The sequence below is a fragment of the Rhodnius prolixus genome, unplaced genomic scaffold, assembly GCF_049639745.1.
Source record: "Rhodnius prolixus isolate KJV_2025 unplaced genomic scaffold, Rpr scaffold_2, whole genome shotgun sequence".
NCBI classification, from domain to species: domain Eukaryota; kingdom Metazoa; phylum Arthropoda; class Insecta; order Hemiptera; family Reduviidae; genus Rhodnius; species Rhodnius prolixus.
The window spans coordinates 37412857-37433922 of NW_027411592.1; the positions used below are offsets into that span (position 1 = coordinate 37412857).

At 32.8% G+C, this 21066-nt stretch overlaps 1 protein-coding gene across 1 annotated transcript; it reads left to right on the forward strand.

Annotated features, from left to right (window-relative positions):
* The first annotated feature begins 166 nt into the window (after nt 1-166).
* Nucleotides 167-20718, forward strand: LOC141449578 (E3 ubiquitin-protein ligase ZNF598). The gene is made up of 9 exons (XM_074119127.1): nt 167-435; nt 5342-5578; nt 9093-9304; nt 11722-11834; nt 11920-12040; nt 13137-13500; nt 15880-16725; nt 18694-19068; nt 20215-20718. Exons 1-9 carry the CDS (start codon nt 259-261, stop codon nt 20461-20463), a joined length of 2694 nt encoding a protein of 897 aa, XP_073975228.1. The 5' UTR covers nt 167-258; the 3' UTR covers nt 20464-20718.
* Nucleotides 20719-21066: the final 348 nt, after the last annotated feature.

Genomic DNA, 21066 nt, shown 5'->3' on the forward strand with positions numbered 1-21066 from the left:
TTATAATTAAATGATAATTTGCATTACTTTATTCCGAAAAATTTAGTTTATTAATAAACTATAGTTAAAGATAATGAATTACAAAAACGGGTTCTTAATTCTCCAAATTAATATGGATTATTTTAGTTTTTGACTATCGATAGTTTTCGATTGCGTTTACACCTGGCACACTGTTCCAGCTGATACCTTCAACTTGTGGGCTTTTGGTCGTTTCAGAATCGGTTTGCGGTTTGAATATTAAAAGAGATAAGAGAAAATATGGCATCAAATCAAGAAACTATAGATATCTCTAATACGTGTGTAGTGTGTTTTAAAGGAGTTGATATTTATTCAATTGGACAATGTGATCATCCTGTATGTTTTGAATGTTCTACCAGAATGAGGGTTTTATGTAGGCAAAACGAATGTCCTATTTGCAGGCAAGAAATGCCCAAGGTATTTTTTCATTGCATGATAGTATAATTTCATCATTTTAAGTTTTATGAACTAACTTACTTAGTTAGTAGTCTTAATATTTTATGGTGTCAATTTATACATCTGTAAGGTGTATACCATAATTCCAGCTATGTCAAAAAAGCAAAACAAACAAACAAAAAAGATCAATTTACTAACAACAATGTAGGGGAATTTGACTAAGGTATCTGCAAGTCGAGTTGTATTTACATATGTATGTATATCAATATGGTTAGCAAAAATTTTTGTTTGACAAAAAAATACGCATTTTGTAAAATACTCTTTTCAATATTTAAGGTTTGTGACCTACTTAACTGATATTTACCAAATTTAGGATTATACTAAACGTTAGTTCAATAACATTAGAACTAAGGCAAGAACAAAAGACAGTATTTTGCATATTGATAAGTTGATCATAACTATAAATTACTATTCTTTCCCCCCCAAAAAACCAAAAGAAATGGAAACAGAGTTTTGGCTGCTTTAGATGTTGGGACATAATTGATTTATAAGCTTGATTTGAATTTGAACATTTTTAACAAACATGAATTTTATGAAATTGTAAACAATTTTTATAGATATCTTTTATTCCAACTTTTTTGAAGCTGTACTCCTAGATTTCTTTTTTATGAGCCTTCGCTTTCCAAATTGAGAATGGCAATTTTTGGAGTTACTTTCAAAAGTACAAGTGTTAATGAAAAACCTGACTAGTCCAGTGAAAATAGCTGTTGTATTTATTATTAAGTTACCTAAGCATCTCTTTTGAACTTGTGGGGTTTGTGGCCTGTCTTCTTAACAGATGTTTAGATTATTCCTCAATTGGATTGTGGTGTGATGAATCTAATGTTTATAGAATAAACTTTAATTTTCCTTCTTTTCATTAGTTATATGAATTCTAATCATATCATTTATTCAAAATTTACAGATGTCAAGATCTTCAGGTAAACTTGGGTAGTGAAATAATAATCACTTTCTAAGAACAGCAAATTATAGGTAGTTTCGATTAAAGCTGGCACAAAAGCAAAACAGATCATTTGTTTGATCTTGATTTTTTTGAAGAATAATATATTTTCACAAAGCTCTAATTTATTCATTTTTGGATTGTTTTTATAGTACAAGAATACTGTTCTAATAATTTTCTAACCACATTCACTTAGTAAAAAAAGTCTCTGAACACCAAATGTTGAATTGAACTATTAGGTGCAACCAAAATAAATATAATTACTCAAACTTTTTTATTTAACAACTTTAAAGCATTTTAGAAGCAATAAATTAATCCAAAGCTGTTAATTGGCAGTGAACTAATTTGGAAACCACTAAATCGCTAACAATAAATCCAAACACCTGTGTAAATACTTTTATATTGCAAAGTAGGAACCTTTGTATCTTATGGTTTGTTTATATAATGCACTAATACCTTGATGTGAGTATGCTTCACTCATTTAGCTTGATATTAGCCTTCAGTATGGAAGTACCCTGCCGCACAACAGGCAAATCTATTCGCGAAATAGGAAAAATCTTTGAGGAACCTCCAGGGACGATTCATTACATAATTGCTCGGTATAGAGAGCTTGGCACAGTCAACAGACCTCGTTCTGGTCGCCCAGAAAAGTTGAACCGCATCCTAAAGCTAGCAGTTTTCAAGGAAATTCATAGCAACCCATCATCAAGTGCTCCAGAAATAGCAGGTACTCTTCAACGGGAATACAATGTTTCAGTTACACCCCAAACAGTTCGAAACACACACACAAAAAAAAACATAACTTGCAAGGAAAAACGCCTTGCATTTGCAAAGGAATATTTGAATAAGCCTGAAAATGTTTGGGTGATAGTTATTTTCACGGGTGAGATCAAGTTCAACTATCAGGGCCAGATGGGAAAAAAGTGTGGCGTAAGTCTGGGGAACATTTAAAACTAAAAAACATGTTGCCGACGGTAAAATATGGAGGTGGTGGAGTGCTTGTTTGAGCCAGGCTGGAGTTGGTAATTTACATATAGGAGTAATCATGGATTAAAATGTTTATATAGAATTTTGAAAAAAAAAAAACAATTCCCAGCGTAATTAAACTCGGGCTAGGAAGCACTTTCCGTTTCCAACAAGATAATGATCCCAAACATATGGCGAGAAAGTCATAAAAGTGTCTGCTTTATCATGTTCCTAGACAGGTCTGGACTCCACCTCAATCACCTGATTTGAATCCAATAGAACATATATGGAACCATATTTGAAGGAAGGAAGAAAATTAAAAACAAAAATAAACTGAAAGAAGAACTTTTAAGCGAGTGGTCTGATATACCGCCGACTTTGGCAAAAACAGTGCAATCCATGAAAAATCGTTTTGTACAAGGAATAAAGATTACAATTCACAGATTATTGACTTTTTGTTCTGTTAAAGTTTTGTTTAAAAGAAACCGGTGTTCGAAAACATTTTTTGCCTGAAATTTTAATTGTGAAGGCCATTGTTATAGTTTTATTTAAACTAATTTATTGTAGTTCTTCTGCTGTACGATTACGTTAAATAAAAAAGTTTTAAGTATCTATAAAAGTCCATTTTACGTCAATATTTACCCACGATTTATTAAATTAAAGGTGTCACATAAATTTTTCATAAAGGTGTTCGGAGACTTTTTTACTGAGTGTATGTATGTAAAATTCACTCCAAAAATATATTTTTGGATTATGTTATAATAATTCAAGTTATGCTTACATTTTAGCAATAGTCTTCACACTCCATGAGCTCAACTACGAGGGTAGTTTGAAAAGTCTGTGCAAAAATAAAAACTACTTAATTTTTTGGGGTAAACCTTTTTTATTTTTCAACATAATCTCCTTTTAGGCTTATACACTTCGTCCAACGCTGCTCTAGTTTGTTGATCCCTTCCGAATAATAGGATTTGTCCAAGTCTGAAAAATAGCCATTCGTTTCTGCAATCACCTCCTCGTTTGAATAAAATCTTTTTCCCGCCTGCCATTTCTTCATATTGGGGAACAAACAGTAGTCCGAGGGAGCCAAGTCTGGAGAATAGGGGGGATGTGAAACGAGTTGGAACCCTATTTCCATTAATTTTGCGACCACAACTGCTGAGGTGTGAGCTGGTGCGTTGTCGTGATAGAAAAGGACTTTTTTGTGGGCCAATCGTGGGCGTTTTTCTTGCAGCTCGGTTTTCAAACGGTCCAATAACGATGAATAATATGCACCTGTAATTGTTTTACCCTTTTCCAGATAGTCGATGAGGATTATTCCTTGCGAATCCCAAAAGACAGTCGCCATAATCTTTCCGGCCGAAGGATCGGTCTTCGCCTTTTTTGGCGCCATTTTTTGGTAACCCATTGTTTAGATTGTTCTTTGGTCTCAGGAGTGTAGTGATGTATCCATGATTCATCCACAGTGACGAAACGACGCTTCAAGTCCTACGGATTCTTCTGGAACAGCTGCAAACCGTCCTTGCAACACTTCACACGATTTCGTTTTTGGTCAAGCGTGAGCAATCGTGGCACCCATCTTGCGGATAGCTTTGTCATGTCCAAATGTTGATGCAAAATATTATGTACCCGTTCATTCGAGATGCCCACAGCACTAGCAATCTCACGCACCTTCACTCTTTTGACATCCATCACCATATCATGGATTTTATCAATGATTTCTGGAGTAGTAACCTCAACAGGGCGTCCAGAACGTTCAGCGTCACTTGTGCCCATATGGCCACTCCGAAAATTTTGAAACCACTTATAAACTGTTCTAATCGAAGGTGCAGAGTCACCATAATGTTTATCAAGCTTCTCTTTAGTCTCCTGAGGCGTTTTGCCTTTCATAAAGTAGTGTTTAATCAACACACGAAATTCTTTTTCGTCCATTTTTTGAAAATCACTCGTCTTCCTCGATTCAAATGAATGCCAAACACAAAGAAATAGACCGATCTGGCTGAAACTTGGTGTGTATTCTTCCAAGAGATGCTACTAACTAAACATAACCTCGATACGCGCCAGTGGTGCTATCTCTCTGACTTTGCACGGACTTTTCAAACGACCCTCGTATGTATTCAACTGGTCTTTGTTATTATTTTATTCTTTCTTAGACCAAACGAACATTGCCAGCTTGTTTACCACTAGGAATTGTAGAAATGTTTTTTATAATTTCAAATTCAATCCAAATAACAGTAAAATTAAATCTTGAGAGCACTTGAATTATTAAAGTCGTTATGTCTTGTCACGAAAAAAGAATGTTTTTTTAAAACAATGAAAGGAGTGCATTTAGATTCAACTTTCATCATTGTTTCTTGTCGGATTTTGGTTTCTTATCTTCGTGTTGGAAGCGATGTAATTTTCATTCGGAATGTAATAGAGCATTTTGTGCTTATTGAGATTGTTTTGTTCTTACTCAAGCCTACACAATCGCCATATTTAAAACGTATTTTCGGCAAAAATTCAATGTCAAATATTTTCGCACAATCGTAAAAATCAGCATAGCTGCTCTAGTTGTTACATTCCTACAAATTAAGATAGGGTGTAAGCGCTCTGGGGCTAAATCTGTACCTCCTGCGACATGAAAATATACACAAATAAATATTTATATTATATATATTTACAATTACAAACGTAGAATAAATAGTGTTCGTAAAATGTACTAATGAAAAGTAAAGCTTTTAACGTCGATTAGTAGTGATAAGGCTTGTTTTTCCACAAGTTTTAAAAGTTGTAGTTTTGTACAACATCGTTAAAGCAGCAGTGGTTGCTCGATTCTTAAGGCGTTACACCCAGTAATCCTGTACCAAAGTTCATTGTGAAAAATTTATTAAGTAGTGATGGTATCTTTGTACTAATTTTTCGCTATACTCGCATACTGTGCACATTTTCCGTTGAAAATCTAAACTACTTTATTTTTTTCAGGTGATTTTCACAAAAAATGTTCGACCATTCAATTTAATCAAAAATGATGACTACCTAACAGATTACAAATTCAAAATTAGTTTTGAAACTCAGGAAGAAGCTAGTGCTTTTGAAGTGCTACTTGCACATGAGTGTCCTAAATGTAAAAAAATATTTTCAAGTTTTACACAACTGAGAGATCACGTTCGGCGAACACATTTCCTTAATTACTGTGACCTTTGTGTGGAGAACCTGAAGGTATATATTTCAGAATAGTAAGATCTTTTGACTTCTATTTATAAAGTTCTATGTAAAGTAAACTGATGGTTTGGATATATAGAATATTACAAGTACGTGAGCATATGCTTTGTTTATTTTTATTTTATAACATTTTTCTTCGAGGCAGGCTTTGTGTTAACAGTTAGCCGTTTATTTTGAAAGTGGCGTTAGTCCATTTATGTTAAAATCGAGATTTTTAAGGATTTGCGTTTTAATAAATTTAAAAATATCGGTGGCTAATTACATAGTATAATTAATCTACTCAATCAGCATAATTAACATTATTTAAAAAATAATATGTTTTTGGTGGCTATAGAAGGACAAAATTTATGAAATACCATAACTTTTTAAATTCTTAAAATAGCACAAGTCCATAGAAAAACTAATTTTTCCTTGAAATAACAAGAAATGCGTCTACACTTTGGCATTATAAAACTAAAAAAATATTCAACTTTTATTCTCTACTGAAGAATTGTTGCATTAAAATTAATAATTTTTTGAGGGAAGAGATTAGCTATGCGGTTAGCGTACTGGACTCCCACGCGGAGGTCCCGGGTTCGAATCCAGCTGCTGACCCTTAGATTTTCTCCTCCTAGGAGCTTCTAACAGCTCACTGTCCGGTGATGGACAGTGTTGTCTGTAACGAGAGAACACTGTCCGGAGGCCGGCAGTGCACTGAAAACAGCTCCGGGTGCCAATAACCTTAGATGTTGACGCGCCTTAAATCATAAAAAAAATTTTTTTTTGTGATTAATTATTAATTTTTCTCCAGTTGGCGAATGCAGGAGGGAATTAAAGTAATTATGGTGTTCAGTTGGTATGAGTAGTGTAATAAATCTACCAAATCGTATTTTAGCATTGTGATTGGTCTCGTTTTTTCGAACAGTGGTAACAGTTATCATTTTGCCACGTTGGTAATCTCTTTTACTTGCTTGGATGTGTTAAGATATTGAGGCGGCACCGCACTTTAATTTTTTTTTTTTTTTTTAATGATTTAAGGCGCGTCAGCATCTGAGGTTATTAGCGCCCGGAGCTTTTTTCAGTGCACTTCTGGCCTCCGGACAGTGTTCTTTCATTATATACAACACTGTCCATCACCGGACTGTGTGCTGTAAGAACCTCCTAGGAAGAGAAAATCTAAGGGTCAGAAGCTGGATTCGATCCCGGGATTAAAATTTTTATTGGATTTTTTGAGATTGAATGTTACGGGTATGAGTCGCGAGACTCGGATTTTAACTAACTGTGCTTTATAAATAAAATTGTTATTTTTAAAAGAAATTACTACAGTATATTTTATCCATACATTATAATCGCTGAAGGCAGGTGCGTTTTAGGTACCCAAGGCTAAAATTATATATTTAATGTAATCAAACTAATATACTAATTAAACAAAACTAATTTGATAATAAAACATTAAACTGTGATGTCATAAATTTTTATTGCATAATGTTTTACATATCCATTTGAAACTGTCAGAATGGGACTTAGGTTACTTTAGAAGTAAACGGCTCAGTTAACAAAATTAAAATTATTATTAAACAACGTGTTGTGTGATACCACTGTATCTGTTTCGTACTTCAACTGCTGTTGGAGCATATTGAAATAATCCATAAGCCATGGTTGGATCGTAATCAGCAAGCAGTTTTCGGACTTATATTGCTGCAAAGGTTGTGGCAAAACAGTTACTATTTTCGCACGATTGTATTAGGTTATGTAATTTTTCGAAAGCTACATACGGTGACGAAAATATTGGAAGGGCCTATCTTATATTGCTATAAATACGTACGAGTATAACCTACCTTATACATTAATTTATGAGATGTTATTCCTCAAATTAGCTCTCTTCGTATTGGCATCTTGCTTCTAACATCTTCATAATGCTATAGATGGAATTTTTGTAATTATAAATGAGTCATCATGGACCACAATTAGAAAACATAAAAATAGAAGAAAGGATGATGAGAAAACATTAGTATTGTAAAGCCGTCATCAAAGGACGCAATCAAGGATTGTCGTAAAACGTACAAAATGTGATGACTCACTTTGTCTCAGATGTCTCAGGAGTTGCAGCCAGTTTTTGGAAGTAATTATTTGCTCCAAGCTTTATATATTAAAATCTATCAAACGTCCTGCGTCCAATCTTTTGTTTGGAAGCGTATTAACAAGAGGAAATAACTGAAAAGAATAAATATACAGGAGGGCAAGAAAAGGGTTAAAAAGGATGTTGAGACAGTAAGGATGCAAGGTGGCTATAAAGATTGTACGAATCGAGAAGTATTAGAACTGTTCGGTGAGTCAGATATTGTAACTACAATAAAGTGTAAATTGCGATGCTAAAAGAGAAGAGAGGTCAAAGAAAAGCTTTGTATAGGCACCCTGATGGATAAAGACCGAGGGGGCAGGCCCCCTACTAATGATAGAAAATGTGCAGGATTGTTTAGAAGTCGCTTGGTTAGCAAAGTTGAAAGACGTCGGCAAGAATAGAGATTGTTAGAGTTTTGGAGGCCGAGGCTCGGGTTCTATGGACTGTTGTAGTCTTGAAGTATGTATGAAAAAAAACTGAATAGAAACCAACAAGACCTTTCCGCTCGTAAGCAAGACGTATATTCGATCACTTACAGGGATATCGCGTTCAATTTGATCCATGTAACCAACCCCTGCTGCTAAAAAAGCACGCACGACCGCTGTCCACCTTGTGAAATTGCTTTCTGTGTAGTGAAGTCTTAAAGGGGTTTGAACTAAATAAAGTTTTTTTTTTTTTCTACGGCTATCAGTCCAATGATTGTTCGATTTATTAATTTTATTTTTTAACTTTCAATAGAGCTAAGCTCCGGAGTGAACTTCCTCGGCTGATACTGGCTAAGTTCTGCTTGGCCAATCATTGCTGGAATAGATCTGAGGTATTCCTGGTCTGGCCAAAAATATAGGCTGCGCATGCTGAAAAGCTCACAAGGCAATGACTTAAAAAAGACACCAAAAAAGCTTGGTCTATGATGTGAGAAAACCTGCTGATTCTGTTGGAAAACAAAAGAGACATGCCTCCTATTCGATGCCATCATCCAAGAAAAAAAATTAGGTGCCTTCATTGCTACCAGGAGTTGGATACACTCTCTTGGGCCTCCACATTCTTAGGTTTCTTAATATCTCAATTTGGAGATTGAGTGGTATCGCCTTGTACCAGTAAGGACCCGATAAAACTATGTTGGTCGTAATGCACACCCCCAACCTATAATGAAAAGTGTAAAAATTTATTTGATAAAGGGTTTTATAAAAATCCCTGTTCCAAACAACTGATGCCGGTTGCAGTTGTAAAGGCTGATGGTCAATGGCAGTTGATGCGCCATGATGCGCGTTGAAAGTCTGGTGAATCATACTTCTATTTTGATGGTACAAAAAAATTAAAAATAATAATAATTCTTTTCAAGTTTTAAAAATTGCATAAACTGTTATTTTATTTTTTTCAATGAATAATTACGTGTACTTCAATGTATAGATCCTATCGCGTGAGAGGAGATGTTATACAAGGCAAGAATTGGCAACCCATAGACGAATAGGCGATTCAGATGATCGTTCTCATAGAGGACATCCTCTTTGTGAATTTTGTGATACGAGATATATGGATAATGATGAGTTGTATCGTCATCTTAGGAGAGATCATTTATACTGTCATTTCTGTGATGCAGATGGCCTTCATCAGTATTACAAGTAAGCTTTTTAATAGCTCCGGTACTCATTTAATAATACTGCAAGGTTACTAAAGAAATTACAGGAATAATTTTCTAAATATTATTATAATTTACTCACAAACGCAATTGCCAATCAATTTGCACCACGTCCGTGACTTTAACCAATTAGATGCGTTATTACAGCAATGATACGGTATAGTCCAGCGTTTCCCAAACTTTTTTGACCGCGGCCCGGTACGAGATTTTAAATTTTTTCGCGACCCACCTTATAAAAAAAACATTTATTTACAAAACAAATTTGATTTTTTAATAAAAATCAAAATTCAAGTTATTTGTTTGTTTATTTCATACACAAAAATTGCAAAATAATTATATAACAAAAACATAAGTAATTAAAGACAAACCATTATCTTAATTTAAAACTTAAAGTAAAGGTCTGGGGGGTTGCAAAAAAATTACAGTTATAAAGGAGGGTTTGCCCTATATTTTAAAGAAAATTTGGGAATTTTATCTTTTATAGGAAAAGAGAAAAAAATTGTCAAAGTTGGGTGTTTTTTAACGTTACGCTTTTTCGTGCACTTTTTGACGATCAATCCTTATACAACTGTCCTACCGGACAGTTTTAATAAAGTAAATTTTGTTTTACATATTTTGACCTTAGTGCGAAGGATGATGTTGTTTTTCATCACATAGTAATTTCAAATTAGGACTTATAATGATGTTAATTTTATTCTCAAATTAGGTTCGAGATCCAATCTGTTTCGATACTTATTTTTTAAGTACACCAAGGCTGAGAACGCAGTTTCAAACGTATAATTGGTGACAAAGGGCATTAAAAATTGTATCGCTAGTGACCACAACAGTCGATAAGCCCGAAAAAATAAATAAAATTAACACTGTTTTGAAAAGTATCGATTTAGTAAATATTTATTATTATTTATATATTTTTTCTTAGGTAATTCACCTTTTCTCAATAATAATTATCGAATAATTTTTATTATAGGTAACAATAATATTTCTTCGGTAAAATTTATTAGATATTTATTCGTTGGGTTCAAAGTACATTCATTGGTCCAAGCATTTTTCTTCCCTTTTATTTGTCCTGTCTTTTCATTTTAAGGAATCATTCTTTAAATGTAATTTTTTGAATCAGCAAAATCTGCAGCATTGAATTAGTTTGATTTCGTCAATTATTGTAAAATTGCTATTCCTCAGTGATAACTTAATTTGTGAAATAGCAAAACGTCGTTCTAGATCACGTGAGTAGGATGGTGATTGATTGCATAGTGGATTGCATTCGTAAGGGTAGAAACGCAACTAAACACTACTCTTAGGGTAGGAGATGAAGAAGTGAGATATACTTTTTGTATAAAATATATTTATTTAGATAAACCATTCTGGGACCCCTGCAATTCGCTTGAGAAGATTTGCTTCCTGCTGAGTTTTTCCAGGTGGTCTATCAGTTGAAGTTGGCGGTCTTCCACTTCGTTGATCACCTCCATTTTCATTTCCGAAAACCACTCAAAACACATAACGTATAATCACTTCTTCTTCATGAGACATTCACAATGTTGCAGATACTTTGGTAACCATTTTATGTTTTAAAGCAAAAATTAGGCAGAAACGCAGATCGACAAAACGGTTTATGATGAAAATTCGCCGAGGAAAAGAAAAGTTTCACAAAAAATCCCGTTAATTGTAAACAAACGGATTTGCCCGTGATGATTCGAGACTTCAATGACATACAGCAAACATTAAAAATATACCACTCGCTGCGTAATTCTAAAAGTACGATACTTTTCAAACAGACTTTGATTTTTTACCTACTTCACATCTGTCCACAAAATACACTTTGTTACAGTGTCTAGAAATGTTCACTTATTATCGTAGTCCAAACAAGAGTGGCGTTGTTGTTCATAAAATATAGCCTGGTCCTCTAAAAATATCTTCTTTAAGATTTTTGTACCACTCTTTCAATAATAATTGTTTTATTATTTCCTAATTTACTATATTTTACTCCGGGCATAAATACTTGAACTTTCAATTTTCAATTTACACAACATTTTAAACCTAATAAGGGGTTAAATTTCACTTCAGTTATAATTTCTTTTTAAAATTTTTCAAATAAAACTAATCATAGCAATAGACTTTACATTTACTCATTAAGTAAACTAGAAATAAATAAGTTCTGTGGTATATAAATAATAAATCATATTACATTGCTTTATTAAGTTGAAAAACAGCTAACATCTTATAATAATAAAAGCTTACTGCCTTATAATAAAAGTATTATAGATTAGCAGCAAAACTGTTTATTTAAGTCCTTTGTTAGCATAATATTAACTAATAATAGTGGCTTAATTTCTAAATTTGTTGGATGAAACTACATCAAACATGTAAATTCGTTAATGCTACTGTTTTTAAATCAAATTTTAGTACATACGATTTTTTGCGAGAGCATTTTCGAAACAAGCACTATTTATGTGAAGAAGGAGATTGTTACAATGAAAAGTTCACTGCAGTATTCAGAACCGATATTGATCTCAAAGGTAAGGCTATTTTGATTAAAAAAAAAAAAAGATTACGTTTGTTAGTTTATTGAAGGTTCGTTTAATGACATTAAAAATTTAATAGCTCACAAAACCTCAGCTCATGGTAAAGGCTTAGGAAAGGTCGGTTTAAAACAGGCAAGAACTTTAGATATACCATTTACTCTTGCCCCTAGACCTAGGCCCATTCCACGAAGAACCTACAGGTATTATTTTAAATTAATTCCTATTGTCTTAATTGTGAAATGTTGGTTGTTAGAATTTGTTTGTTTTGCTTTGTAATTCACTTTTGCACAATTCAGTGTAAGAGGTGTAAAGTAAAAAGCCATAAGTGGTTACTTTTTACAGATATCTATTTTAGATTTAATCCACCAGTACCTTCGTCTAGTTTGTTGCTATTCTAGAAAATGAACATCTAGAATCACAAATCAGGGGTTCTGTTAGAACAAACCTTTTAATTCGTCTGAACAGCTGTGAGATAATGCCGTGATAAAAAAGTAATTGTTTTGTACTCTAAATGAAACAATAATGCTTCAATTCCATCCAATAATTCTGGATGCTTCATAGCATAGATTCACACCCATCCATCCGTTTATATCAGGGATGAGCAACCTTTTTAATCATTGGGCCAATTTAAATTTTTATTTTTATTGGCGGGCCGCACATAGATTAACTCTTATTAATAATTTACGAAACTTCGTACGAAACGCATCGCGTCCGTATTGCATGTTTAAAAACGTCGTCGACAAGTAACTCGCCATAAAAAAATATTTCGGTTTAGTATTTACTACCATTTTATTATAATTAATTTTATAACAATATATTGATGGGAGAAAGTCGATAAAATAAATTCAATTTTAGAAATGCTTGGCGGGCCGCGTGTTGCTCATCCTTGGTTTATATGATTAAGTAAAACAAATTGAATATGAGTTGACAAACTCTACTGATATTATTGTATAGTAATGTTCAAAATGTTGATCGCGAAGCTCCTTTTGATCGATCTTTTATATTTCACCTTTCTTACAAATTTAATAATTCTAAAAGCTTTATATCTTATTATTGCAATTTAATATTACTCTTAATTCACTTTAATCACATCTTCATTTGTTGAAGTTTCAGTTCATTTAAAGAATTAATTGTAAGTCCGAGAGAAAATTTATCCTATCCAGCTTGCCGATAATAGAGTTTTATAATAGTTATGATAGAGTAGTAGAGATAATAGAGTAATCATGCGTGGTATTTTCATTATATCACAAACTACAATCACAAAATAGCGAATTCTAATCTACTTTTTTACTCTAGAGAAGAGGATGTAGATGCAGGAGCTGTAGGAGGTGCTTTATTGGAAGAATCAGTATCCGCTGACAGGAGTACTACATTTGCTCAACTCAATACAGATTGCATAGAAGAATTTCCAAGTCTTGGTGGCATTCCAGCATCAAGCGTGGGAAATTTAACAGCAGCACCAACTGCTGGTCGAAATACTGCTAGTCGTATAATGAGACGAGGATGTGGAACACTTTGTGAAGATGATTTTCCAGCTCTGGGCCCTGAAACAACGCAAGTCAGCCTTAAGGTTAATTATGAGCGACCAGCGAATTTACAGAAGCAACCTCCTTCAACAATTCAAACTTCTCGGCCATCTTCTACAAATGTGTCAATTCAGGTGTGCATTCTTTAATTGTGGTATATTTATCATTCTTACACTTGTTTTAAATAAGAACACAGAATAAAATTAAGCGCTAAAAAAAATTAAGAAAGTTAAAAGGTTAAATTTGTTTGAAACAATACAGATAGGTAATCGCTTAAATGAGCCGTTTATTTTGAAAGTGGCCTAACTCCATTTGCCAATTTTTTCCGGTTGCCATGGTTACATGTACAACTTCCTGTTATTTATCAGTAAAGCATTTCAGGTTGCTCATATTCCGAGCAAATACGATAAATTCTTGACAAATAAGTTTTTAGAGTTAGTTCAATAATTGAACCGTGTAGTTTGAAAGTGGCCTAACTCCATTTATACTTAAATCAAGATAATAATATATTATTGATAATGTCTGAAGGCAGTAATTTTAATTAATTAGTATTTAAAAAGTTAACCTCCGTTTTTTGGACAATTGCGTTAGTTGAATAACCAGTACGTTTAATTAATATAAAACTTAAAATTTGATATTAAATTTTAGAAATTATTTCCCCCACGGGGAAGAACAGAACAAGACCATTTAGTTCAGATAGTGAAGAAGAAATAATTTTAAAGATATGTAAAATAAATTAAGTATGGTTTTTTTTTTCAATTTGAAGCATCTTAAATTATGTTGAATGGACTTGGGCACCTTCAAATTTTATAATGAATCTGGATGTTAATTTTGAAAGTGGCCTAACTCCATTCTTGATAAGAGAACGCATATTATTCACTTAATTATTGCCACTATTCTAATAGGAACTATAAATTTAACACCCTTAGATACACTTAAGCAGTATGACTCATTAGTATCCTATACGTATATTTTTAAATTCATTGAAACGCAAACCCTTAAATATCTCGATTTGAAGATAAATGGAGTTAGGCCACTTTCAAAATAAACGGCTCAAATACGCAACGATAAATAGATCCAGAAATAATTTTTCAACGAAGTATTCATTCACTCCCGTTCTAACTATAGTAATCCAAAATCTCACATCAATTTCTTTTTTATGTTCTTCACTGAATCTGCAGTTTATGCTCATTTCCTTTTTGCCATTCGCTTTCTGTTTACAGTAAATTCTTTAAACCCGTGACAGAAAAGAATATGCAAGTTAACTCAGAAAAATCGATATAATATCACTTTAAAGTCTTATTTTAATAACCCGAAAAACCTTTTTCAGTTTCCCAAAATTATTTTATATTTTCTTAGTTATTTTTATTTTTTTTTATTTTTTTTTTTTTATGATTTAAGGCGCGTCAACATCTAAGGTTATTGGCGCCAGGAGCTTTTTTTCAGTGCACTGCCGGCCTCCGGACAGTGTTCTCTCGTTACAGACAACACTGTCCATCACCGGACAGTGAGCTGTATGAAGCTCCTAGGAGGAGAAAATCTAAGGGTCAGCAGCTGGATTCGAACCCGGGACCTCCGCGTGGGAGTCCAGTATGCTAACCTCATAGCTAATCCCTACCCTTCTTAGTCCCTTAATCCCTTCTTAGTTATTGTTTACATATTTCTTAAACTATTTGAAAACCAGAACATAGTAATGTATACAACTATATATACGTAATATAGTTCAAGAAATAATTAAATTTTCCAAAAAAAATAAAGTAGTTTATGCCTCTTCTTAAAACGTTGATTTAGAAACTACGTTATCAGTTTTATAAGAAAATTCTTGATTTCCTATTGTCAACATTATTTATATAAAGTATTTTTTTCATTTATATATGTTACCGTGAAAAAACAAAATTGGAGAATGTCAAGATTCACTTGGTGAACGTTGAAATTCACATAGTCGCTTTGTGAAAGCCCGCATTTTTGGTTAAGGTGAAAAATATAAGATCGTATAACGTCAATCACATAATTAAATTTATTATTGGTATTTCTTTTCATGTAGAATCTACTGTTCGTTTTAAAATGCAACAGTTTATTTACATGTGCTGTTACTTAAGCTTCCTCCTATTTTGACATGCACCATATGTTTTAATATTAAAGTATGATTTAAAAACGTTTCAAAAATATTTGTATTCAACACTTACTATGAGTAGTATGGTGAATGCTTCAGAAATAAGAATAATTAGCAAATATTTTGGACATACACCAAGCGATATGTGAATCTCAACATTCTCCAAGTGAATCTCTTGACATTTTCCAATTTCGGTCTTTCATGGTAACATACATACCTTTCCTTTTGAAATCCTCTCAAAACATTTTCGGGAAATTTATTTTTATTCAGGTTAAAAATATAAATCGTGTGATACGTTTTTCGACAAACTTTTTTTTAGAGACAGGGAGTAAAAAGTTATTGTTAAACACCATTTTTATGCTATTGAAGATTTGTAATAAATTGTTTCATTTTCCTCTAGGTGAACCATCCACGATTCATAACAACAGTAACCTCTCACAATACCTACAACTATCATTTTCCCGCTCTGGATAGCGGAATCAGCCTCGCTAGTCAGGGTGCCACAAGTACTTCTGTTCTTTGGACCTCCAAAAAACTACTAGATAATAAGCCATCACCTACTTCACATCAACGTCCAGTTACCACAGCTGGCGCCTCAGGTCATGATCCACCTCCTGGGCTTGAAGCTTATCCAGCGCTCACACCTGCATCCAAGAGCAAAACAACAGTTCAGTCTGGTAACCAAACGCAATTGGTGAGCGCACAGGTATTGAGTGCGTCTAGCAGTACTGACTGTGAACAGCCACCATTATTGTCATCTTCGAAAACAAAAAAGAAGAAGTCCAAATCCAAAAATGCTAATGCTGTAACTAATACTGAAGTGCCTGCTAAGGATCCTGAAGGTAACAGTAAAAAAAAATCTAACAACCAGGAAGCTAAATGTAGCGGTGATACTTCATCTACTCCTTCCACACTTTCTAAAAAGAAAGCAAAAGGAAACTCGGTTGATTCTAGTAACGAAATTAAAACGAATAATAACGTAAACAGTTGTAATAATAACAATAGAAAAGTGTTAAAATCACCAAAATTGGAAAATGTAAAGGCAAATCAAATAAATAATTCTAATAGAAAGAAAGATGATTCAACAAAAACTGTACAAGTAAAAGAGAAAAGTTCATCGGATTTTGGAGTGGAGAAAAAAAAAGAAAAAGGTAAATCACAATCTGAAAAAAGTGTTGTAGAACCTGATGCATTTCCTGCTTTGGGGAGTAGTGGAGTTCCTCCTGGATTCGAACCAAAGTGGCAGGTTTGTATTTATGACTTGATTATTTATTATTTTTAAATCAAGTGCTAGGCCAGATATAAAGCTGCTTTGAAATTAACTCGTAATTCATGAGAGCAATTTTTGTAAGTCAGAAAAATATATATAGGTATATAAATATGAATGACATATTTTCTTATATTTTATGAATGACTTTATTTTCGTTATGTATTTATTTTTTATTTAGGCGCGGAAAAATTAGACACCCTGAATACATGTGATCCCCGAACAGCGCGCACTAGTTTTTATTACTGACCGTAGAAAATGTTTTTAAAAGTACTATACTTTTATGCAGTTATTAATTTTATTTCATTGCAGTATAAATAACACCTGAATCCCTCCGTTTAGAATATACGAAACTATAACAATAAATGTGCTGAGTGAAAATTTCGGAACTAATAACTAGGTTTTAGTTAAATATTCAGATATTTATAATGTTATTCCTCATTAAACGATTTTAATTTATTTTATTTTTATATGTTTTCAAATATTATTTCAAATGAAAGATTTATGATGCTAGTTTCTTGAATTTACTTAATGGTTACTTATAAGTAAGGAACGGATTTTTATGTATTTAAAAATGCCAAATATTTAATTAAAATATGCATTTATTTTCGTCAATTATGTGGAAAATATGTGATTTTCTTAAAATATTTTCTGGAATATTTAAGTAAAATGGACATTTTTTTTTATGAAAATGGAATTTTTTTTTGGGGGGGGGCAAGTTATAATTATTTATACAAGAAAAGAACATTTTTACAATTTATAATAATTTATTAGGAACAAAATAATTTGATTTTACAAGTTATAATGATTTATACAACAAAGAACATTTTTACTATTTATAAAAAGATGTGTTAAATTTTCAATTTTGAAAACTTCACTCTTCGAAATTGTTTGCAACCACATGAAATTTCAAATGTTGGAACGTAAAGTGACGACGATCTGGGCGTAAAATGGACTTGTAACGACTAAAAGATCGTTCAACATCTACAGATGTTACAGGTGCCTTGCTGAAAGAAGTTATCTCGTTGGTTGTAAAGGGTACACGATGTTCTGAGGTGACTTCTGTTCCACTGATAATATCAGAAATCTGGCAGATGGTCTCCCACCCTTTGTTCTCGCTCAGTACTTCTACCAGTTTTGATCTGATCAGATCTTCCTTACTCCCAGGTATTCCTTCCACCTTTTCGATGACTTTTTTAACGTTGGACACGTTTTCTGTCAGTCGAACATTTTGGGACTCAAGTTGGGTAATGGCTTGTGTAAGAAATACGCAATTGTCAGAAATGAATGCAAGGTCGTTCCTTAAATTAGATTTCTCGAATAAAGACTTGGCTGTATTTATCGCTACTGCTTCGTCTTTGAGATGTGAAAGGACATTCTTGATTTTATTGTAGTTTTCATAGTAATACTGAGCTGCTTCCAGCCAAGTACCCCATTTTGTCAATATTGGTTCTGGTGAAAGGCACAAGTCTGGAAGAGATCTTAATGCGACTTGGTGCTTTTAAAAACACTTTTTTAACCGAGGAGATTAAGGAATCTACGTCACTGAACAAAGATCGGACAGTTTCTGCTACTCGATGCAAGGCATGAGCAATACACGTCACATGAATTATCACAGTTCCTGTCAACCACCTCCCAATTATGAAAATATGCCCAAAATGAAAAATATGAAAAAATATGTACATATTTTGATTAAATATGTAGAAATATTTATTTATTTTAATCAAATATGTATAAATATGCGATAACATCCAAATATGTGGAAATATGTTAAATAAAAGTAGACTCAAACGGCTTAAAAAGTGTCAGTATGAATACTTCTAGTTGAAAAACGTCTGTAAATTGCCTAGAAAAAAATATGTAAATACATACGAATCCGTTCCCTACTTATAAGCATCTTGAATAATTTCTTAATTTAATTTTATTAATTTACGATTTTTCCCCCAGATTAAGAGACCACCTCCAGGATTGGAAAAAGCTTCTGGTCTTTTAGTATCTGTACCTACAACGCCAAGTGCACCTCCTGGCTTTAATCCACTCAATGGTTTTCCTCCATTAGGTCCCAGTGTAGAAACTGCCAAAGCTGAATATTTAACCCCTCCTAACTTTGCAAGGCGTAATAGTGCGCTTGTTACCAAGATGGCTGCTGCATTAGGACCTGATTCATTTGAACTATTTAAGCAAGTATCTTTTGCATTCAGGTCAGGCAATATGCCACCTCTTGAGTATTTCAGTACCTGCCGTAAAATTATGGGACCTAACACATTTTCGGAGCTCTTCCCAGAATTACTAGCACTTCTTCCAGATATTGGAAAGCAACAGGTATCTTAAATAATATTCATAAAATTCAATTTTAGAAAATAATTCTTTTCTAGGTTTATTATTAATTTCTAGTTTAATTCTGATACATATACGTTTCTTATAAACTAAGTGCCTAGCTCTGAACACTGAAAAATTGCTTAAATAGTGAGTTGAAAGATTTGTAAACCCAACTCTTACATACAATCCTAACATTGTTTGGTTGGAAATTTATCATCAGACCATGCTAAAAAGATTCAACTATATGTACTGTTCGGGAAACCAAGTTTGTACTTTTTTTATTCTTTATTTATTTTTTTTTTGACAAGTTTTTGAAATCCAATCCAGAATTAAATATGTGCCTGAAATTCCGAATTGAAAGAATTAAAAACAAGACAATCTTAACTCTCTGTTCTAGTAAGTATGTTTTCTTTGTTGATCGCAAGGAACTTATGTTTCTTGTAAGTTACTTGAAAGAACCTAAATGGCTTCAAGTATATTCTTTAAATTTTGTTTGCTGGTTGCCTGCGTATATAGATTAATTTTTATCTGAAATATTTTCTTGGAAAAAGCTTCAAATAAGATCTGAGGGAGAAACTTCTCTATGGAAAGCCACTCCACATCGGGTCTCCTCAGTAAATTATGTAAATTCATAATGCAAGTAAACTTCCAAACTTAAAAAAAATGCCACTTTAATAAATCCGGGTTATGTTTTTTGTTTACGATTTTTTCTTAAACATTCTTAGTTAATATACAAAATTTTAATGTAAAAATTGAAGTTAGAGGATGTCGTGCAAGAGTTCCCATGATTTTCCCATGTGGCCTTGCATTGGAAAATTAAATAGGTTTTGCTCCCTTGGCGCTCGCCCATTTCGTCCACCCCCACATTGCCCTTACCATGCCCCAACCACATTTACCCTATTTTATAAAATTGCTTATTCCGGGTCATTGGACCGCTCTACATGCTTTTAAGGTAAAAAAAGTTAAAATTAATATCTTCAATTTGACACGGTCGAAAGATATTTTCTTTCCCATTAGAGAAAGTAAAATCTAATTGAAAGAGATTAATGAGTTATTTTGCTTTTTAAGGATTATTGTATGATTAAACCCATGTTACATTGTTTCTCTAATATTGCTATATTTCAAATAATACTATTACTGTAATTCCAGGAATTATGGACAGTATATGAGAGTGAAACTGGAAAGGATCAAAACATTCGCCCAACTTCATCAACTAAAAAGAAAGGCGGTACCGTAAATAATGTTTTACCTTTAGAAGTTTGCGCCACATGTTATCAAGTTGTAATGTCATCAGATCTAAAAAGTCATTTGGCTTTCCATGCTCTAGACAATCATTTTCCAGCTCTCGATTCGCAAAATACTACTTATAATAGTAATGCATGGGTTCAACATAAGTGATTAAGGTGCCGTTCAGTTTCATTGATTTAAAATGTAAAAATACATATAATTAATTTTAATTTTATGTCACATCATCGCTGCCGCTTTCAATCAATATACTACCTTCAATCCCACCAAAAAGATTTTCTTTTTTGCATTTTTATTTATGTACCGAAATTCCAATATTTTTAGGTTTTTATTTACTTTTGTACATGCGGTTTGAAGGTTAGAATGATTGATAAATCTCTAATTTCATTAAACTAATTAAAAATTCCTGGAAACTTTGCTTTTACATAAATCTAAAGTTCTAATCATACCAATTGTGTCATTTTTATGTTTTAGAAAAATCTGCTTTAGCTAATAAGTTGTTTTAATTTTATATGAATAAATAATTAAAAAGCAATAAAATTGGTGTCGAATTTTGGATTTTAAACATTTTTTAACTGGTATTTAAAAAAGTAAATTTTTGACTTATTTTCAACTCGCTTTTATGTGAAATAATAAAAACAGTTCTCAAAATGTGAAATTTTAATTTGAAAATAGTGTAGCAACACATTTAGTGGCATAAAGATTTTCTTGGTTTAAAAAAAAAATCATGTTAATTATTTGCAATTGTCTAAGGCA